Genomic DNA, 21,982 nt, shown 5'->3' with positions numbered 1-21,982 from the left:
TGGGTAAGTATTGCCCCTCTTTATAAAGTTCGTGGATGGCACTTGACTTTGCAGTTATTTGGGGGAGTGTTTCATTTGAACTGTTAGTAACAGCCTGCATTTAATTGCTGGAACCTGTGTTCTGAGAGGCTGCTTTCCAATTTATTTGCAAATATACAGAGCTGAGTATATTTTTTTGGTTTTAGAGTTTGTACTGTTAGTTGTTGCTTAGATCTCTGTTGAAACTATCCCCCACCCCCCCATTTTTTGCTGTGTCTTCAATTGGTATAACTGTTTTTTTACAGCTTGTGTGTCATCTAACTCGAGCATCACTTGCATAAAATTAGACCTGTTAGTAACAGCCTGCATTTAATTGCTGGAACCTGTGTTCTGAGAGACTGCTTTCCAATCTATCTGCAAATATATATACAGAGCTAAGTATATTTTTTTATTTTAGAGTTTAATTGTTGCTTAGATCTCTGTTGAAACTGTTGTCTCCCTGTTCTGAGAGACTGCTTTCCAGTCTGTCTGCAAATATACAGAGCTGAGTATATTTTTTTGGTTTTAGAGTTTGTACTGTTAGCTGTTGCTTAGATCTCTGTTTTGTCCTACCCACCCTCCCTATTTTTGGCTTGTAGTTTAAATTTGGTGGCTTTTGCAGTTGCCCACCCCACTGTAGATTTGATCTGGGACACTCCCCCAGTCCCATCTCTTTACCACATTTTACCTAATAAACTCTTTCTGCACCTGCTTTTAGTCCTTTTTAATTTAATTGCATTTTTTAAACTTTGTTTGGTCTAATATTGCTACATACTCGTGTGTGCTAGCTTGCACTGCATGATAATTGTTTTTACTACTTTTCTGTAAAAACAAAAAAAATCTGTAAGCCTGTTTCCTACCTTTCCTGTAACTAGTGTTCCAGATACAGATTTGCCGTATCCAGGACTGTGTGTAAGCTTCTGAGCCTCCCATGCCCTTCTGTGTTGGAGGGAAGCCTTCTAGCTTATCAGTGGGAGTAGTAAGCACTAGGTAACCCATCTACCACATAAGGAGTGGTACTGGCCCAGAAATTGTAGTTATTGGCCGTTTGGGCAATCTCTTCCATCTCTCTCAACTTTCTGATTTGAAAGCCTGCATTTGCACTTGTTTCTGTCCTGTAACTCGTCTAGTGCAGATATAATTACTATAGCACTCAATCTTCCTCATTACCTAGAGGAACACAGTTTTGGTACTTACTTTTCTCACTTGCTTAGAGAAAAAACAGCTCTTGTACTCACTTTCCTCACTTACCTAGAGGAAAATAGTTTTTTCATGCATGTCCAAGGGTCAGCTCCCAGTGTTCTCTCCTGTCTATCTGATGAATCTGGGCATCTTGAGGCAATATAGAAATTGCCTCATGTACACAGACAACCCTCTCCTCCTACCACCCAACACTGCAACCTGTGAGAGATGCACTTATCTAGCCAAACTGGAGGTAAAACTCTCTCCAACCAAGACTGAACTTGACATTCATGAGGAGAAGGTAAACATTTGCACCACACCACACTCATCACATAGTCTCACTAAATCTACACCACCAAAATCCACACATAGTAACACAAAAACATTCATGGAGGCTCTCAGTAATCATCTGTCTAAGCAACAGAGACCTCCAAAGCAGAAACGCAAGCAACCTGCATCCCCCAACACAACCCATATGACACATAGCCCACAGACTCAGTGTGCCACTCAACCACAGCCAATAAGGCAAAACAACGTACCCAACACACACTAGTCATAGGTGACTCTATAGTCAGGCACACTGATGCCACACTCACCAGGCTAAACAAGGAGAAGGTTACAGTCAGCTGCCTGTCGGGTGCCAGGATCCGCCACATAACCCACGCACTCAGGTCACGCCACAACAACTACAAATATGACTCTGTCATTGTCCATGTTGGTGTGAATGACCTGAGACGTACCTCCCTGGATTACATGAAAAGAGACATGGAAAAGCTCTCCGATCTTCTAGCCCAGGCAGGTATGACCCTAAACCTGAGTAGCATTCTGCCATCACCCAGAATGATACCGCAGTGCAAGGACAAAATGATTCAACAACTGGCTAAACTTCTGGTGTCATTCTAAGTGGATCCCAGTATCTGTATGCTTGGGATGACATAGTAGACAGACCACGATGCTTTGCCACAGATGGCCTGCACCTGTTGCCCCTGGGAGTCCGGATACTGGCTAAGGCTCTTGGTGCCCCTGTAGTGCCTTTTTTAGGCAAGGTTCAAATAACAAATTCACCACCGTAACAGGAACAGGCTAGCAAAAACTGAGGGTAATGCTAGCAGTCTAAATCTCAAAATGCACCCACTTGAGGCACTCCTTAAAATGGAGAACATCGATGTCTGTGCAGTGACTGAGGCCTAGTTCAAAGCTCCAGAGAGCACCCCTGCACTTCCAGGCTATAACTCCTACCACACTTTTCGGCCATGTAACCTGGACCGAAACACCAAAGGCGGAGGTGTGTCCATATTCATTAAGGATGTTCACACCTCCAGGCTAGTTGCTCAGCATAATGCATCCGAGGTTATCCAAGTGCAACTAAATCTGGGCAAAACTGCAATCCAAATTGTAGCTTGCTACAGTTCCCCCACCATGCCCCAGGATTCTCACTCCTCTTTTCTTGATGTACTGGAAAATATTAGGGTTCAACCAAACACCCTAATAATGGGCGACTTCAACTACCCCACCATTAACTGGAAAACTACTCGTGTACCAACTCCTTAGCTCAACGCTTTCTGGAATTCATAAACTCCAATGCCCTGGATCAACTTATCCAAACCCCTACCAGGGGCAACAATATCCTAGACCTAGTCATTACCAACATCGGTGACCGGTGTTCCACACCTGAAGTCGACTTCTCGTTGGTCCGATCAGACCATAAGCTAATCACCCTTGATATCCGCATCCCGCCCCCACCCCCCCATTAAGGAAACCACGATAAAAAAATTCTCCAAAGCCAGCTTCATGCTTCTTAAGACAGAAGTGGTGAACTTCATGACACCCATGCAGATGGACAATATAGTTAACTGCTGAATCCTACACAAATGCACTCTATAAGCACTTGCTCGAGTGCATGGATCGTGCTATCCCAAACAGAACCAAGACGCTATCCTGTAAAAAAAGGAAGCCAATCTGGTGGTCCCCTGCCATAAACAAACTGTACAACAGAAGGAAGAAACTGTTGCAAAAGAGAGTAAATTCCCATGAGTGGAGGAGCTCCCTGGCCAGCCTGAGTAAGAAGCTGAGATCCCTTATAAGATCCTCCAAAGCTATCTACGAAAACAAAATCGCCACTAATTCTAAGGACAACCACAAAGCATTCTATAGCTATGTCAAGAATCTCGATGGCAACACCCAGATCTGCTCTCAATTCCAGCACAACGGCAGGAAAATTACAAAATCAACTGATATTGCCAACATCCTGGCAGATAGGTTCAGTGCTAACTTTATCCCCCTCTCACCCCCTAAAGGGCCCATATCTATACAGGAAGAATGCAGAGTCCCTGTAATCACAACTATGCAGGTAAAAGCTGCACTCTCTAAAGCCAAAAACGCATCCATGGGACCGGACAACATCCCAGGCTGCGTTTTACACGAACTTCAGAATGAACTGGCTCCCCACTTAAGCACCATGTTCAATAATAGCCTCGCATCAGGCTTTGTGCCCACTGAATGGCACATAGCAACAGTTATCCCACTCCACAAAGGGGGAGCCACCACTGATCCCAGGAACTATCGACCTATTAGCCTGACGAGCCTGGTCTGCAAGGCCATGGAATGTATCATCATGGAACACGTAAACAAAGACATTGGTAACCTCCAAACTCTGTTTCCCACCCAGTTCGGGTTTGTGAAGGGCAGATCATGCCTCCTGAACTTGATCAACTTCTCTGAGGCAGTCACCAAAGCCGTAGATGAGGGTAAGGTGGTTCACACAGCCTATTTTGACCTCACCAAGGCTTTCGACACAATCCCCCATTCTGGAATTATAGCTAAACTCACTAAACTAGGTATAAATTCCTATGTCGCAAGATGGGTTGCCAACTGGCTCACTGACAGAACCCACACTGTAAAAGTTGCAGACTCCAAATCTGACCTCAGTCAGACCATCCTGGGACCTCTCCTGTTTGGTATCCACTTCTCTGAAGTACAGGCCAACACAGAAGGCCTCTGGCTCACGAAGTTCGCAGATGACTGCAAACTAGGAGCCATAGTCAAGTCCCCAAATGATGTGGACATCCTACAGAAGGGCCTCGCTGAGACAGATGCCTGGTGTCAGAGCTATGACCTCAAGCTCAATGCCAAAAAGTGCAGTGTCATCCCCTTTGGTAAAAACTCTGTACCCATAAACTACCACATAGGCAGCAATCTACTTAACACCGAATGTGTGATAAGAGACCTTGGGACCCAGGTGGACAGTAATCTGTCCTTTGATAGTCACATCGCCACAGTAGTCAGGAAGTCCTTCTACGTGGCACATCTCATCATAAAAGGGTTCGCATCCAGGAAAAAAGAGGTCATTGTTCCCCCTCTACTCGACACTCATTAGTCCCATTATAGAGTACAACGCCCCTTTTGGAATGTACCTCACAAGACATCTGCAGCATCTGGATAGGCCACAGAAGTACCTCACAAAGAGGATTACTGGCCTCAAACAAATGCCCTACACTGACCGCCTCAAAAACCACCAGCTTTACTCCATAGCATATCGCCTACTCCGAGGTGATCTCTGCCTAACATATAAAGCTATGTCAAACCCAGAGCTGTTGGACATGCTTCACCTAAAGAAATCCCAATCCCTCCGAGCTACACTCTCTAGGGACCTAAACCTCTTCACCACAATAAACAGGACATGCTGGAGGGATAGATTCCTGTCCCAGAGACTTCCCATACTTTGGAACAGGCTACCCATCTATGTCAAGCAAAGTTCTTCATTAGCACTCTTTTTAAGAAAACTCTTGATGAGTGGATGGGAAATAGGAAATAAACCCCGGGGATCACTTCTGTGTCTCTGCTCGATAGTGGCACAGGAAAATAACTTTCTTGGGTGGCTTAAGCCAGGGAACCTTGTTGGCTAGGCTTACATAGGCCCCTTGGGCCGATAGCCTAGTACCTACCTATGAACCAACATAAACTGAATTTTCCTGTTGCTGTTGTAAACTTCTGTTGATGTTTTTTTCTGCTTCAGTTAACAGATCTGTGAACTCTCCCTAGTTTGTCAGAAAACCCTTCCAGGCAATGAAACATGTTCTACTACTCATTAAAAATTTGCTGAATGTCACCATTGTCAACAGAAAAGGACAAGCACATAGTGTTATAGTAATTTACTTTTCACAGGTAGCTTTTGTCAAGCTGAATATATAGGTTCTTTATTGTAGGTGAAAAGCAATCTGCTCATTTGGTGTTAACCTCATGCACCACCCCTTCCACAATGTCAGCCAAGTAGTGTCTTGCCAAAAATAATTGCTTCAAATACAGATTCTCTTTTTAAAAAGTAGTCATCTGACAACAGGGAAAGCCTAACAAACTGACCTTTTACAATACTCTTTTTCATCCATCTGTGATGATTGCTAAAAGTTACTAAATAAACATTAGTAAACATTAGCTTCCTCCTATAAATGTTAAAAGTGAAGCCACCCGTAGATGGATTTTACTTATTAGAACATCCAGAAAGTTAATATGGCTCAATTTAAAATTGTAGCTAAATTATAAAAAAGTCAGCTGTCTATACAAGACAAATATTTAAAAAAGATTCAATAACACTTGAACTGGGCACAAGTCTTTAAGGTATTGTTTGTGGCTGGAGCTGAATGCATGTATTTTCAAAGGAGCATCTGTAGTGCAGTATAGAAGTGTAGTGGCACCTAAACTGAGAAAAACGTTCAGAACAAATGAGCAAGTTGTTTGTCTTTTGGCTTTTCCCAGTAAGGGGTCGCCACAGTGGAACTCCGGTCCGCTAATGATTGGCAGTCGATTTTTACAAAACGCCGAAGTGCCATTTCGACGTTCAACCTTCAACGAAGGCACGCCCACTTACACACGCATGTCTTTCGAATGCTACCCAACCGCGGGAGGACATGCAGACTCCACACACAAGGCACTCCCAAGCCCAGCCGAGAATCGAACGGGAGAACCTCTTGCTGTGAGGTAACAACGCTACCGCCGTACCACCGCGGCAGTCAGGTGAGCATCACAGATTCGCTTCCAGATAGCTGCAAACCTATTTTGTGAGAACTGCAGCCAAAGAACAAACTTTGAAGTGTTGTGAACAGCTTCTCAGAAGCCAGATAAAATAATAAAATTCTGTTGCAGGTGGAATTTACTTATCTAGGAGGGAATAGAACTCCTTTAATAAATACATTTTGTGATATGAAATATAGCATGCGATGCATTTGATTGGGAGTCTTTAGAATGATTTGCCAATATAACTGATAATCTTTCTACATTTGCTGATTTCCAAAATGTTTTGGATATGATTAGCCCCTTTTTCTGTAGTTGTCATTTTTTCCAAGATGTTCTTCAGTAAATGTTTACCAAAGAAGAAGCACAGAACAATGAATGAATTTATGTACTGTTTTACTAATTCTTGTTGGAAGACTTGTACTTTGACCTTGCCCCTTTTTTCAATAAATGTTCAACTGCCTGCATAAAAATTTGTGCATCATACAAGTTACTTCCAATGTTGTCTGAAGAGGAGGAGATGTGGTCAAATCAGAGCTATGCAGCTATTCCATTGCAGAATCCTTTGAACAGAAACAAAAGAAAGTTAATAACCTGATTCCTCCCAACCTAAAGCAGTTGGTTTCCTATAGCCAGCTGCATTGATCTTTGGGAATAGGTTTTGTAAGCAAATAAGTAAACCATGTGCACTTGTAGAAGTAATTGAACTTGTATGTTGAAATTTTGTTTTGTTTTTAGCTTATTTGTAAAAACATGTTTAAAAATGCTTAATTTTCTTTTATTTTCAGGAAAACTTTCAATGGAATCTGTTCAGGTTGTTTTAGAAGAACTGAAGAAAAAAGGTTGGTGACATGCTTTTTTGGCATAAATTATCATGCCCTTCCTCTGTAGCATTTAAAACCAACATTTCAATGACTGTTTTACAAAAAGTGGAAAAAAAAATTGAAGCTGTTCCGTAATAGTACCTTGTTTTTGTTATGTATAATATCTTACAACCATATACCCCCCTTAGATCTACTCACCAAAACCTTATAATCGTCCAAAAACCCAAGCGCCCAGCTGGGCAGCTTCTACTCTCCTTTTCCCTAGCCATAAAATGGAATGCCCTGCCCTCTACTCTGAGTACCTGTGACAATCCACACACCTTCAAAGCACAACTTCATTTTTACCTGTTTCTTCACAGGAGATGCAGCTGCACTCTTCAACTCATACCTCCCAAGCGCTGCTCCTCTTTCTCTCCTGGCTAACCTTCATACCTTCCTAATTTCTCTCATATACTTAGATTATAAATGTAACTAAACAGTAACATCCAGCCATCATGCTGTATGCCTGTCTTTCTCTTGAAATTTTTAATAATTTTGCTGTCTTTACTGAATGATATCTGTTTTGACTGTAATACTACCTGTTGGTTGTTATACTACCTGTTGACTGTAATACTACCTGTTGATTGTTATACTACCTGTTGATTGCAATGCAAATATTTTTCTTGTAATTCTCTATATAATGTAACTTTGTATTGTGGAGCTTTTCTCCCCGGGCCTCCACTGAAAATGGGCTCTCGAGCTCAGTGGACTTCCCCAGTCACCAAACTGGAATAAATAATAATAATATAAATAAATATAACTAGGAAGGAGTAATAGCAAGGGAGAGGACTTCAGGCTTTTGATAGGGGAAAAAGCAATGGCCATCGTATTGATCACTGCTGAGTAGCCTTATCTGTATGGGCTATATCCTGCCAAACATATAACAGCCGGCCAGCTTCCAAGGCTTCATAGCATCTTCCACTCGCCCAACATATCAGGCAACCTGAGCTGAGCTGAATGAAAGACAAGTTTGGGTACCATGCCCTTCAGACCTTTACTGCTCCCACCGAAGAGAATGCTCCTCCCAAGGCTTTCTGGGATCAGTGGTCAGCTTGTTCTGTTCCTTTGCTTGGCAAATAAGTTCCCTTTTGAGAAAAAAAACTTCCATTCTATAATAATTTGTGTTTTATCACTTTACTCTTCAGGAAAGTTATTTTAAGCTAGGAATTTTTGGTTTTAATGGGCTGTCGCAAGACTGTATTGTACTTTTAAACAGGAACTCTTTTTTTCCACTCAGATTAAAAGTTGTTTGAAGTAATTTAAACCATTTTTTTCTATGAAGAAATAGTGTTTAAAGCACTCTGCTACCCCAAAATGTAAAATAAAGTGATTTTTTTACTGTGTTTTTTTCTCTGAAAAAATTTGATTTTTAAATACTTTCATTTTTTTATTTATTTTTATTTATTTATTTATTTATTTTTATTTTGGACAACCCAAATCATATCCAATGAAGCTGTCATTTTAGAGAATACTTGGGAAAATTTAATCTCAAATTCCCCAGCTAATTGTATTAACCTACACAGGTATACACAGCTCGTCACATGCCCTACACAGATACTAAACAAGCATCCAGAATCCACCTTAGATTGGATCCTGATTTCAGATCCACACAAATTCTTAAACACTGGTATATCCTAAGCGATCACTTACCAGCTTTTACACATCAAACCCATACTTAGGTACTCAGACCCCACTCATACAGTACATCTAGAAACTTAACCAGCTTCAGCCAGATGACTTTCAGTCACTTCACTCTCTCAAAGCTCAGAATTGGACCCCACTAAAAACATTAACCTTAGAAGATGCTGTAAACTATTTCAATAAGGTCTTCATTAATATCCTAAATACTTTAGCCTTCATTCGGTACAAAAATAAAACTTAATCATGCTCCTTGGCTTACAAGACCAACAAAACAAATTCTTGTTTCCAGAGACCGAGCCTGGAAACAATGGTATAGAAACAAAAACCAAGCAAATGAAATTACCTTCAAACAACTTTGCAGTAAAGCCAAGAATTTAGTTAAAAATTACAAAAACATATTTTTCACAACAATTTTCTAGTCAAAGAAATAACCCCCCAAAAATCTGGAAATCAGTCTCTTCTGTTCTTAATCCTAGGACCACACAAAACCCATCACTATCCCTTGATAAAGATCCACAACAAATAGTCCACATTTTTAACTCCCACTTTATCAATAGCATTCTTAAACTTGCCAAGGAACCCCCAACAATAACAAACAACCCCCCCAATAATAAGGCAGGCACCTCATACCCAGCTCATGAGAATCCCAACTTACATCCCTCATTCCACAAAGGCACCACTGATAACACCAATATTCTTTCTTAAACCTGTGCCCACCTCTCTAGTATTTAAATTACTATCTAAACTAAGACCTTGCTCCCTAAAAACCAACAACATCCCCTCAGAATACCTGAAACTTGGTGCTATCTCAATAGCCTACCCCGTCAGTATTCTAATTAACTGATCCATCTCAGAATCCACAGTCCCCCAAATCTGGAAGAAGTCTATCATAACACCATTGCACAAAGGTGAAAGCACTAATAATTTAACCATCTATTGACCTATTTCCATTCTCTCACCACTATCTAAAATATTGGAAAAGTGTATATACACACAATTACTAAAACACCTCTCTGACAATAATCTCCTCACCGCTACTCAACATGACTTTCATCCTGCACACAGCACCACTACAGCCTTACTTTCACTGATAATGTGTACAAAACTCTTGACTCTGGTCAATTGACTACAGTAGTCGTACTAGACCTATCCAAAAGCTTTCGACACAGTATCACATAATAAACTTCTCCAACAACTAGCAACAATAGGATGCTCTGAACATACCCTTACCTGGTTTCTCGATTACCTGAAGAATCAGTCAGATGGCAAAACAGTCAATCTGGTTATCTGGTTGATAAGACAGGAGTTCATTCTTGGACCTTTGCTTTTTAATGTATTCGAAAATCTCCACACAGTCCACAAAGCTCACTCATTCAATATGTGGACAATTCTACTATCCTATCTTCATCTAGCAATTTCCCAGATTTCCTAAAAATAACATAAAACACCATGTTAAGTTGTCAATCTCGCCTTCATTCTTGCTTGATGGGTTCGGAGCCGATCCTCGACTCCGACTCGGCACTTGCTTTAGCTCGAGAACTCCTTTTACCAGCTCGAGGCAGCCCCATATCCCATGATGCAAGGCAGTAAGTACCCAGATCTCGTTTGCCGCTTCGCTTGGGAGGTCTTCTTTTTACCAGCTCCTGGTAAGTTGTTTCACTTTGTGATTTTCAAGCCCCTTTTTAGTCAAAAACTAATTTTTTTATAGTTTAAATTTAATTTCTATCCCTTCCTGACAGAAATTCCCTGTCTTTTTGAATTTGTTCTTAGTTATCCCTATCCCATCCCCTGTTAGGGTGTGTGTGTTGGTGTTTTTATAGAATACCTTTTGGTATTTTGTGTAATTTAATTTTATTTTGACTGGTGTGTGTGTGTTTTGTGTGTCGGCACCATGTCAAAGGAGAGGGTTTCAGGTTTTAAGAAGTGTGACTCGTGCTGTCAGAAAATGTCCCTGACAGGCGGTCACACTTCTTGCCTGTATTGTCTGGGCCCTCTTCACCTGCAGGACTCCTGTGCTATTTGTCACTCCTTCAGCCAGAGAGTCCTGCAGGAGAGAATAACAAACTGGTTCTTAGGGGCCTTCTTAAGCCGGAGGGCTCTCCGGCTAAGTCGGCTCCACGAAACCAGCAAGAGTTTCCAAGGCCCAGGCTTCTGTTTCTAAGCCTGCGGCCTCGGCTCCGACTTCGTGCAGAGTCGAGATCGGCTCCGGCTGGAGCCGATTCTGGCTTGACTAAGCCCGGCACCGATGGCCATCGGTGCGAAACTGTATTGTCCGCCGATGTCGGCTCCGATCGGCTCCGACACCCATGTGGCACAGGCATCGGTGTCGGCTCGATTGGCTCCGACACCGTTACTTTCGTGGCTGTATCGGCTCCGGCTGGAGCCGATACATCGGCGTTCTGTCGACTCCGAAATCGGCTCCGACAGGATCCGTAGTGTCGGATCCGCTGGCTCATTCCCGGGAGAGGTGGAGGGCTCCTTCCTTGGAGCCGATACTTTCGGCTCCGGCTTCACCTCTTCTGTCAGAACGGAGCCATCGGAGCCGATCTTCAAGGTCATCCAGGTTGTCTGACCATGACCTAGAGAGTGGTCAGCAGATTGCTCAAGTCACAGGTACTGGCCCAAATGCTTCACAGTCCGTCTCAGCAGACTGTTGGTCCACACCCCATTACAGTTCCTCCTTCAACTCTACCCCAGAGCTTGGAGTTGGAGTCTTCGGGCATAGTTACTGCTACGGCTGGAGGACGGATACCCCCTTCTGTTCCTTCAGCCTCTACTCTTATCTCCTCTTCCTTAGAGGGATTCGGTGGTCGGGCTTCCATGGTCTCCTCCGAGGGGGTGAGTGGCATCGGACCCTTGTCCGAACCCGCTCTTCCCCTTGGAGCCTCGGCCTTGGTGAGCTCGGCTCCGACATCTGCCTCGGATGCTTCCCTTTCGGTGGTCCCTGGAGTTCCTAGCTCTTGAGCGGGTTCTCTCGGACCTGCCTGGGAGGGAGCATTCGAGGTGATGAAGAGTGTACTGGCCACTGGTATCAGTCAGCAGTCTCTTCCCGTAGCTCCTCCCTCTATTGTACCTGTTGACATCTCTGCCACTTCTCTTGCTACAGGACCCAGAGATCCTCCGCCTCAGGTTTCCCCATTGGGAATTTCCCCTCTTCCGAGGATTCTCCTGATGTTTGGAGATCCTCCTAGGAAGAGGACTTGTAAGAGGAAGCATGTAGACTCCCCGAGTCTGTCACGTCGGATACTGACTTTGATGAGTCAGAGGGATCCCTAGATCCCCTCTGAGGATGTCTCCTTTTCAGACATCCTAGAACTTCTGAAACAGAGGGAAACTGGCCCACCAACAATCCCTCTGAGGATGAGTCAGTATACCTAGAGGCGTTTGGATCTCGGCCCTCCACCTCCTGGGTGTCTCCGCCTTCGACCCCTTATGCAGGTTATTGCGAAGGCGTGGACAGCTCCTGACTCTGTAGAGCCAGTCCCTAGGAGGCCTTCTAAATTTATCACTGCCCCTAGTGACAAACAATTCCTTACCAAGGGTGTCCCGCTGATGCCATGGTGGTGGCTGCGGCCACCAAAAGGAACTTGCAGATCCTTCCGTGCCGTCCATCCTCCTAATAAGGACTCTAGGACCATGGATAGATGCGGCAAGTGGATGTTTTCCTCAGCGACCTTTGCTATGCGTTCGCTGAATTATCTTTGTCACTTCACCAGACTCCAGAGATATCCTGAAGGAGCTGGGAGAAGTAGTTCAGGATCCTACAGCTGCAGGGGCTCAAGAAAGATTGCTTCGCAGCTAGGAACCCTCAATTCCATTGCTAACTCCTCCATGCGGCTAATATCTTATGCTGCGGATGGAGCGAGTAGAGCATGAGCACAGGTGTGGCTCTTAGGCGCCAAGCCTGGATGCGGCTATGTGATTTTGCGGATCCTTTAAGGCGTCCTTCACAAATTCTCCCTTTGATGGGTCAGCTTTGTTTGGCCCTCAGGTGAAGAGACCTTGACCAGGTGTGAGCAGGACGGCAAGACTCTTTCTGCTGTTGGAGTCCGTTTTCCACCCCTTCTAGGCCTTATCCCAAAGGACAGAAGGGTGGTAAGATGTGGTTCCGTAAATCCCAAGGAGTCACGCGGATTCACGTGGTCAGTTTACCCCTAGAGGCAGAGGGGTAACAACAACAGGCGCCGCTCTAGAGGCAGAGGGGTCGAAAACCAGGAAACAGGGAGCCTCTCTCTGATAAGCCCTTTCAGCATCCCTGAGGTGTTGCCCGGCTGTCCCTCCTTGGAGGCAGTCGGGGAAGATATCACTGTACCCAGAAGCCTGGCATTCCCTCACTCAAGACAGATGGGTACAGTCGATCATATCCAAGGGTTACATAATTCCTTTCGAGGAAAGTCCCTTCCCTCAAGTTCCCTTCCAGGCGTACCACCGGTCTAAGGGACATTGCAGAGTTAGAAATCGCAAAACTACTGCAAAAGAGCCATTCAGCCAGTTACAATAGACCATTCAGAGCCGGAATCTACTCAAGGTTCTTTTTGGTCCCCAAAAGACGGAGACTGGAGACCAATATTGGATCTCAGCAGACTCAACAAGTCTGTCAGGAAGACAAGATTCGAGCGGTCACTCTTCAGTCAATTCTGCCCTTCTTACAGAAGGACAACTGGATGTGCTCAATAGATCTTCAGGATGCGTACTATCACATCAAAATTCACAGACGCTCCAGGAGATTTCTCCGCTTTCGGCTGGGGTCCAGTCATTTCCAGTTCAGAGCCCTGCCCTTTGGTCTCACTACAGCCCCAGAGTGTTCACCAAATGCATGGCAGTGGTCACGGCTCACCTGAGGCGTCAAGGATTCCAGGTGTTTCCGTATCTCGACGACTGGCTCCTGTCAGCCACCACCAGGCATCAGCTTATACAAGCCAGGGATTACACAATAGACCTTTGTTCTCATTTGGGCATCTGTCAACTTGAAAAGTCATCCTTATCGCCCTGCCAGTCTATTACCTTCATAGGCGCAAACTTAAACACTGTTGCGATGTCATCTGCCCTTACAGAACAAAGAGTTTCAGACATTCAGACTCATGTCAGGATCATTCTGGCCAGCAAGAAAGTACAGGCCAGAATGGTTCTAAAAGTATTAGGTCTCATGGCTGCGGCCATTACTCTTCTTCCCGGCTCGATTCTACATGCGCCTCCTTCAGTGGATGCTGTTCACACAGTGGTCATACCAGCAACTCCCAATCGTCACCAGATTCTGGTGACACAAACATGCAAAGAACATCTTGCTTGGTGGATCACATCGTCTCAGGTTCACCAAGGCAGATGCTTTGTACCTCCGTCCCCGATAGCCACTGTCACCACGGATGCCTCCTGATCGGGTGGGGGTCATTATCAGGGCAGGATGGTTCATGGGACGTGGCAACCGTTCGAGTACCATCTGCACATAAATGTCTTGGAGATGAGAGCAGTGCTTTTAACGTTGCAAGCCCTCAACGACTTTCTTCCCGTAGGGACAATTGCAGTCCACACAGACAACATGTCTGTAGTTTGGTATATCAACAAACAGGGCGGAACCAAGTCCTACCCTTGTGTCGAGAAGCGCTCAGACTATGGCAATGGGCGATCTCCTCTCATCGGTTTCTGGTAGCAGCGCATATCCCTGGGAAAACCAACATTATAGCGGACAGATTGAGCAGAGCTATTCTCATGCCTCACAGTGGTCTCTCAAGCACTCCATAGTGGCAGAGACTTTCCTGGAACGGGGTCGTCCATGTTGCGCCTTTTTTGCTACTCCCCAAAACAGCAAATGTCCAGACTTCTTCAGCCTCTTCCCTCTATCAGGCCATCCCCCCAGAGGCGCTCTGACCCAGGATTGGCCCCAGGGACTTCTTTATGCCTTCCCCCCATTTCCTCTGATCCCTCAGGTGATCCAGAAAGCTACCGTTTGAGAGCCAAATTGATTCTCATTGCCCTTACTGGCCTCGACAAGTTTGGTTCCCGTTCCTCCATCATCACCTTTTGGTGCAGCCGTGGCATCTGGACCCAGTGCCAGATCTACTGATTCACCAATCCGGTCAGCTGCACCGGTCAATCCCTTCTCTCAACCTCACAGCATGGTTGCTCCACTTCCTTCCTTAGCCAGGCTTCCTTTGATCTCTAACCCAGTTAGAGATATCATAGTAACTTCACTAAAATCCTCTACCAGGAGGATTTACACAAGCAAATGGAAGCGTTTCTCTTATTGGGCTAAGGCCCAAAATATTGATCCTTTTACTGCCCTGTTCAGGCAGTTCTGGACTTCTTAGCAGAGATTTTTCATGCAGGCTCCTCTTCTTCCACAGTCAGAGTTCAGTTGGCTGCTATTTCTAATTTTCATGTCGGGATAGCAGATCATAATATTATGTCCCATAGGCTCTGCAGGGCCTTCTTGAAAGGAATTTTCCTACTAAAGCCTCCAATCAGGAATCCTCCTCCTCAGTGGGATCTAAATTTAGTGCTGACATCCTTGATTCTTCCCCTTGAGCCAGCTGTTTCTTGTTCCTGAAATATCTTTCTTGGAAAACTTTATTCCTAGTGGCTATTACATCTGCCAGGAGGGTGTCTGAACTTCATGCTCTTCGGTTCGACCCCCTATTTGATTTTTCACAAAGACAGAGTATCTTTGAGAACTAATCCATCCTTTTTACCTAAGGTCGCTTCAAAAACAATCTGAATCAATCCATTGATCTCCCTGTATTTTTTCCTAACTATTCAGATAGAGCTGAACAAAAGCTACATTATCTTGGCGTCCACCGTCAGCTTAGATATTATTTGGACAGAACAAAAATTTAGAAAATCTGATCAACTTTTTGTTTCCTATGCGGATAATAAAAAGGCCTTCCTGTTTCTAAAGTGACTTTGTCCAGATGGCTTTCTTAGGTCATCACTGAAATTTATACGATCAGGGGAAAACAGCTGTGCACAAAACCTAAAGCACATTCAACTAGGAGTTTAGCTACTTCTACAGCTTTTCAAGCTAGACTGGCTTTGGACAGTATTTGTGCAGCGGCCACTTGGGCCCTCCTCACACTTTTGTTTCCCATTACAAATTGGACTTGGCCTCCAGGGACAGAGCCAGTTTTGGCTCTACAGTCCTCAAGAGTTTGTTCCATTGAGCCACCCAGGATAGAGGTGCTAGGGGCCGGTCCCATCAAGCAAGAATGAAGGCGAGATTGACAACAACATTAAGAAGTTATGTACCTACCATAGCGTTCCATGTTAGTTGTCTTCTCTGCCTTCTTTCTTCGACCCTCCCTCCTTCCCCTGGCCTGGACAGACCTTGTATAAGAAACTATTATGCTAAAGACCATTCAAACCTGGTCCTTTTTTCCATCTGTAAGTTTCTTCTTCCTTTGGGAAGTATTTTATGCTTGGTGTTATTGCCCTTTGTCAACAAACGAGATCTGGGTACTTACTGCCTTGCATCATGGGATATGGGGCTGCCTCGAGCTGGTAAAAGGAGTTCTCGAGCTAAAGCAAGTGCCGAGTCGGAGCCGAGGATCGGCTCCGAACCCATCAAGCAAGAAAGAAGGCGAGAGAAGACAACTAACATGGAACGTTATGGTAGGTACATAACTTCTTATTTTCAACCATAGAAACTTGGCTAAATGAAGCACAGCTACTACTAAATCCCCACAAGTCTAAGCTACTACATTTTTCATCTAGACCACCTCCTCAGGACTTTAAAGTTTACTCCCAGAACAAGGCAACCAATCACACCAAGGCACTAGGAAGCAATGAGAACTTGCAGATAAAGCACAAACTCGTGGAAAAAAAACGAGAGTGAACAGAAATAAAAAACGTTATTAACGCATTAACTTAGATCACCGCGTTTTGATCTGTACACCACAACTTCATCAGATAATACAGTCACCATGACCCCCACTCTTTAAATCTTTTGTCCGAGATGGGGAATAGAAACCAGAATAGGTTTAAGAATACATCCAACCCTGGGAATGTGAACTTTGATGACCCTTGAGTACCCCCCTTTAAGGAGGTCAGAGAGATTGAAAATGAAAACGGCCATGCAATACTATTTTTTACAATAAAGGGAGGATACTGGAGAGGGTGAGATATTAGGACAATAAATGGCTTACATAGTGAGGATGGAAGAATTTTGAATATAGTCCCTAATGTTGGTAGAGAGGAAGAGCAGCTAGTTTAGAGATGGTATTAAATACACCTACACAAATTTAAAACATTTTAATTACAGTAATTTAGAGAGCAATGTTGTTTCTTTTTTAAGTTATTTATTAAAGGACTCAAATTTTATCCCTAACAAAAAAGTGAGATTAGCAACATACTAATAGATCTTAAATTATTTATAAGGAAGAAAAACTTGAATTATATTTTTCTGGAGAAAAGGACATAGAGTAAGAAGTAATGTTGAGGAAGAGAAGTACATATAACCCACCCCTCCATCTACAATTGAAATATATTGAAACGTATGTAGAAAAAGAATTGAAGGAGAAATTAAGATTAAGATAAATAAGGTGGTTCCTAACTTGTCAGTAGAGGAAAATAAATTGTTAGAGGACTTAAGAGAGGTAATAAATACGTGAGTGTTATGAAGCTTGATAAGGGGGGTTAAATTGTACTAATGGATACTATTTTATACGTAGCCAAAATGATAAAAATATTGCCTATTATAGGCTTGCCTTTGCACTAAGGGAATTGTGTGAGGATGGGATGTTGGATGAAAATACGATAGAACAACCAGTGATACCATCATTTTTTGGAATACTGAAAGTGAACAAAAATGTTATGGACCCACCATTTAGGCCCATAGTAGCCGCAAATGGGTCCAAGACTTAATCCTTTAGCTAAATTTTTAGACTGTAAGCTAAAAAAGTCTGGGTTCAACAAGCTGTTATTTTAAAAGATTCTTTGGATTTCCTGAGGAAAGTTAAAACAGAGTTGTATAATGAAGATAGGTTTGTCACTATTGATATTCAAGGTTTGTTTAGTGTGATCCCACATAACGTTGGACTTGAATGTTTCAAGGAGGAACTTGTACAAAAGGGACAATTAAGTGATGAATTTAAAGTATGTCTAGAACTGATGGAATTAGTATTGAATAATTTCCTGTTCTTTGAAGGAGAATTTTTTTAAACAGATAAGTAGTTATGGGGGCATGTTGTGCCCCCCACCTATGCTAATATAGTATTGTCAACTTGGAAGGAGAAATGCATTTTCAATTCGAGGTACATAAAAAAATTTGAATTTATATAAGCAGTACCTGGATGATATTTGTATTTTCTGGACAGAGACAGAAAAAGAGCTTAGTGAGTTCATGGAATATATTAATCATACTACTGAATTTTTAAGAGTTATACATCATATTACAAAAAAAATAATTGTTTGGACGTCACAATACATAAGCTAGATGAAAGTAAAGGTTTTAAATCTACAGTGTATAGGAAAAATACTTTTTTTAATTCCTATTTATATTTCACTAGCACTCACCCCTTTAAACAAAAAAGAATATTATATGGGGACAATTTATTTGGGGATTTAGAATGACGTCAAAGGATGCAGAATTTTTAGAGGAATGTGAGAGGATAAAATATGTTTTTGGAAAGGAAGTATCTGAAAAATGTGATGAAGTTATGAAAGAGGCGAAGGAAGGAAGACAGGATAAGTTGAGACCAATTTTAGGAAAGGATTTAGAGAGTCACACAAGTACAGAATTGATACCCACATTCGAGAAGAATGTGGGTAAAGATAAGGGCAATGATGAATATAAGGGAGCTTTTATAATCAGTTTTAATAGTGACACCTACTCAATTAGGGAGATTGCAAGTAAGAATTAGGAGGACTTTTCTTATTTTTCTGAATTGGAAAAAAATTTTAAGGAACTCTTACAGTTTGTGTTTAGGAAGGGTCATAACATTAAGGAAATTTTGGAAAATGAGAAATACAGGGATAGGTTAAATATCAACAATAAGAGAATTGGCACATGTAAATGTGGGGCATGTTCCCAGTATCCATATATAAGTAATAAAGAAATGATATATTTGACAGCAAGGGATAGATTCTTGAAGTCAACATGTTTTACTAATTGTGAGAGTGCAGGAGTGATATTTGGCATTATGTAAAAAGTGTGACACCTTCTATGTTGGGAAGACCGCACATAAATTAAAGAGAATAATTTATGAGCATTTACGTGACATTCAGATTAAAGAAGTAAGGAATGCACTTTATAAACATACAATGAACTGCTCATTAGCTACATTTACTTTGTTTGTACTTGAAAAGATAGCTCAAAACCCTAGAGGGAGGCCATGGGAAACTAGGTTTGAGTTTAGGGAGTTGTACTGGCAACTAATACTGGTGGCCAATAGAACACTTGGACTAAATGAATCAATTTCCATGGCCCCCGTTATAAAATTAAGGGCAGCCAGGCTTTGATTTAAATGCTCGGTAGATGGTTACAAAATAATTTTTATAATACATAAGTATGTTTTTATCATCCTTCAGTAAATACACATTGCTATTTTATTTTTCTAGAAGTTGTTCTAAAACATTTTTTAAACTGTTTTAAATGTAATTTGCATAACTGGTCACAAGATGGCAGTGCTGTATTGATTTAGATTAATAGTTTTTAAAGTAGATGTTAATAGAATTTTACATATAAATGGAACATTGTTTATTTATTAGCAAATAACAGTCCAATAAGTGCCACAACGGGGCAAATGCCTCCCTTCTAAGCAGCAACACAGATAAAACAAAAATTAATAGTAGGGTAGGCAAACCAATTACTGATGCTAGATATCGAAGACTGTCCAACATATATTCAGTGTAGAACACACACCAAGCACAGGCTCTGATAATCCAAACGCAAAGACTTTATTTCAACAATAGTAACTGCAGGTAAGCGCTTTCACCATACTGGCTTCTTCAGACCCATCAGTTAAAAATTACACACCCATTTAAATCCATTACTTAGGCGGGAAAAGCATATCATCATTTAAAATTTAAAGATACAGTATATAACTGAATAGTTACATAGTCATAGGAAATTCTCAGCTTAGATAATACATAGTAAAACTAATTTACAAACTGATGAACTCATCTACTATACTTAGTTAAGTTTAAAATGCCTAAATTCTAAACAAAATATTGAAACTATCAGCTTAAATAATGTATGAAATAATATATAAAATCTTAAATAGTTGATCAAGAAATTTTTCCTTAAATATTAAATAAAACATATACACAATTTAATAAACTCATCATCTGCAATTAACTAAATTTTAAGATGCCTGAGTTCTAGAATAAATGCACAAACCCAAATCATGAATACCAGCTCATCATTACATGACAATACAACAATTAAAAACATTTAAAACATCCATATAAGCATCAAATAGTGATGATAATACAACTTATAATGAACTGGTAATAACATTACCTATGTAATTTCCTAGATCTTAAAAATGGTTTCACTGAAGCCATAGCATTCAGACCAGGTGGGGTATCAGACTTCAGTCTGATAATCCAGTTAGCTTCCCTAGTCTCAGTAAAGGTCCTAATGTCACCCCCTCTAGGTCCTGGTACAATATGTTCTATTATGCGAAACAGGAAAGTGTGTTTATGCCCTCTCTCCATTACATGTCTCGCTAGTGCATTAGTCTTCAGACCGATCCTGATGTTATATACATGCTCACGTATTTGATCCCTAAATTTCCTATTAGTCTTACCCACATAGAACGCATCGCATTCTATGCAGGAGGCTAAATAAATGACATTGGACGATTGACAAGTACCCCTTACTTTAAACTGGTATTCTCTTAAAGTTACGGGGTGTGTAAACCTGTCATCCATACTTATATAATTACAGAAATTACACTCATTACACTTAACAGTTCCATATTCTACCAACTCATCCTTATATTGATGCTCTAATGGATAGCATAATAACCTTCTTAAACTTTTCTTATTTCTATAAATAAACCTGGGTGCTTCACCCACAATATTTTTAATCGTATGGTCGATAGTTAAGACGTCCCAATATCCTCTAACAACGTCTTTAATATTACCTACATCACTAGTGAAATATAGAGAACATGCTAAACCACTATCCATCCTATGACCACTACTATCCGAAGATGCATCCACTGTCATTTCACTCTCTGTTACATTGACTTTCCCAAAATAGGGTGCAGCTCTATTCTCTCTTAATATGTTCATATCTTGAAATCCTCTAGAAATATCTAAAGCAGAATATCCTCTCAATGAAAGTCTATCTCTTAAATCATTAATCTCATGTTCAAATCCAATACTAGTTGGATTATATCTAGATATTCGCATTGCTTGCCCTTTTACTATATTCTGATAGACATAACCTGGATGCATACTCGTCCTGTGTAAAAGGGAGTTCTTGTGGCAATCCTTCCTGTATACTCCTGTGTTGACTTAACTAAGTATAGTAGATGAGTTCATCAGTTTGTAAATTAGTTTTACTATGTATTATCTAAGCTGAGAATTTCCTATGACTATGTAACTATTCAGTTATATACTGTATCTGTAAATTTTAAATGATGATATGCTTTTCCCGCCTAAGTAATGGATTTAAATGGGTGTGTAATTTTTAACTGATGGGTCTGAAGAAGCCAGTATGGTGAAAGCGCTTACCTGCAGTTACTATTGTTGAAATAAAGTCTTTGCGTTTGGATTATCAGAGCATGTGCTTGGTGTGTGTTCTACACTGAATATATGTTGGACAGTCTTCGATATCTAGCATCAGTAATTGGTTTGCCTACCCTACTATTAATTTTTGTTTTATCTGTGTTGCTGCTTAGAAGGGAGGCATTTGCCCCGTTGTGGCACTTATTGGACTGTTATTTGCTGATTTGTTATTGCCGGTGCACTAGCGGGGACATGACTGATGCTATTGGAGCCGTTACAGCTATTGAGCTTCCGTATAACCTTAAGGAACCAGAGATGACGACAAATGTGCGCCCAGCAGTGGAGAAGTTCCAAGAAATGGTTGCCTCGTTGTATAACCCGTTAACTTTATATCAGGCGGAGGTTGATACATTGGATGAAGGGAGAGATGAACCGGTTGATCGGGAGGCATTGAGAAGTTCGTTGGAGAGACTCGAAGGGGATTTATTCAAGCTGAAACGTATGCAGACGCAAAGGCAGCACTTTGATGTCTGCTTACAGCGGAAGATTATACCGAGAGGGTTAAGGGTGCTGAAGATGCCTACTACTGGCACCCTTTATCC

The 21,982-nt window shown here is 41.9% G+C and overlaps 1 protein-coding gene across 2 annotated transcripts in view; it reads left to right on the top strand.

Moving 5' to 3' along the window:
* Positions 1-21,982, top strand: part of VPS25 (vacuolar protein sorting 25 homolog) — a 258,007-nt gene that overhangs the window by 122,573 nt on the left and 113,452 nt on the right. For both annotated transcript variants that reach the window (XM_044054692.1, XM_044054693.1), the window contains exon 3: positions 6,996-7,049. In XM_044054692.1, the coding sequence (XP_043910627.1) occupies positions 6,996-7,049 (54 nt within the window). The remainder of the gene's footprint in view (positions 1-6,995; positions 7,050-21,982) is intronic.

The sequence above is a fragment of the Protopterus annectens genome, chromosome 13.part0 (assembly GCF_019279795.1).
Source record: "Protopterus annectens isolate FY-2018-M chromosome 13.part0, PAN1.0, whole genome shotgun sequence".
Taxonomy (NCBI): domain Eukaryota; kingdom Metazoa; phylum Chordata; order Ceratodontiformes; family Protopteridae; genus Protopterus; species Protopterus annectens.
Note: the sequence above shows the minus strand (reverse complement) of the source record. Positions and strands in the feature narration are given on the sequence as shown.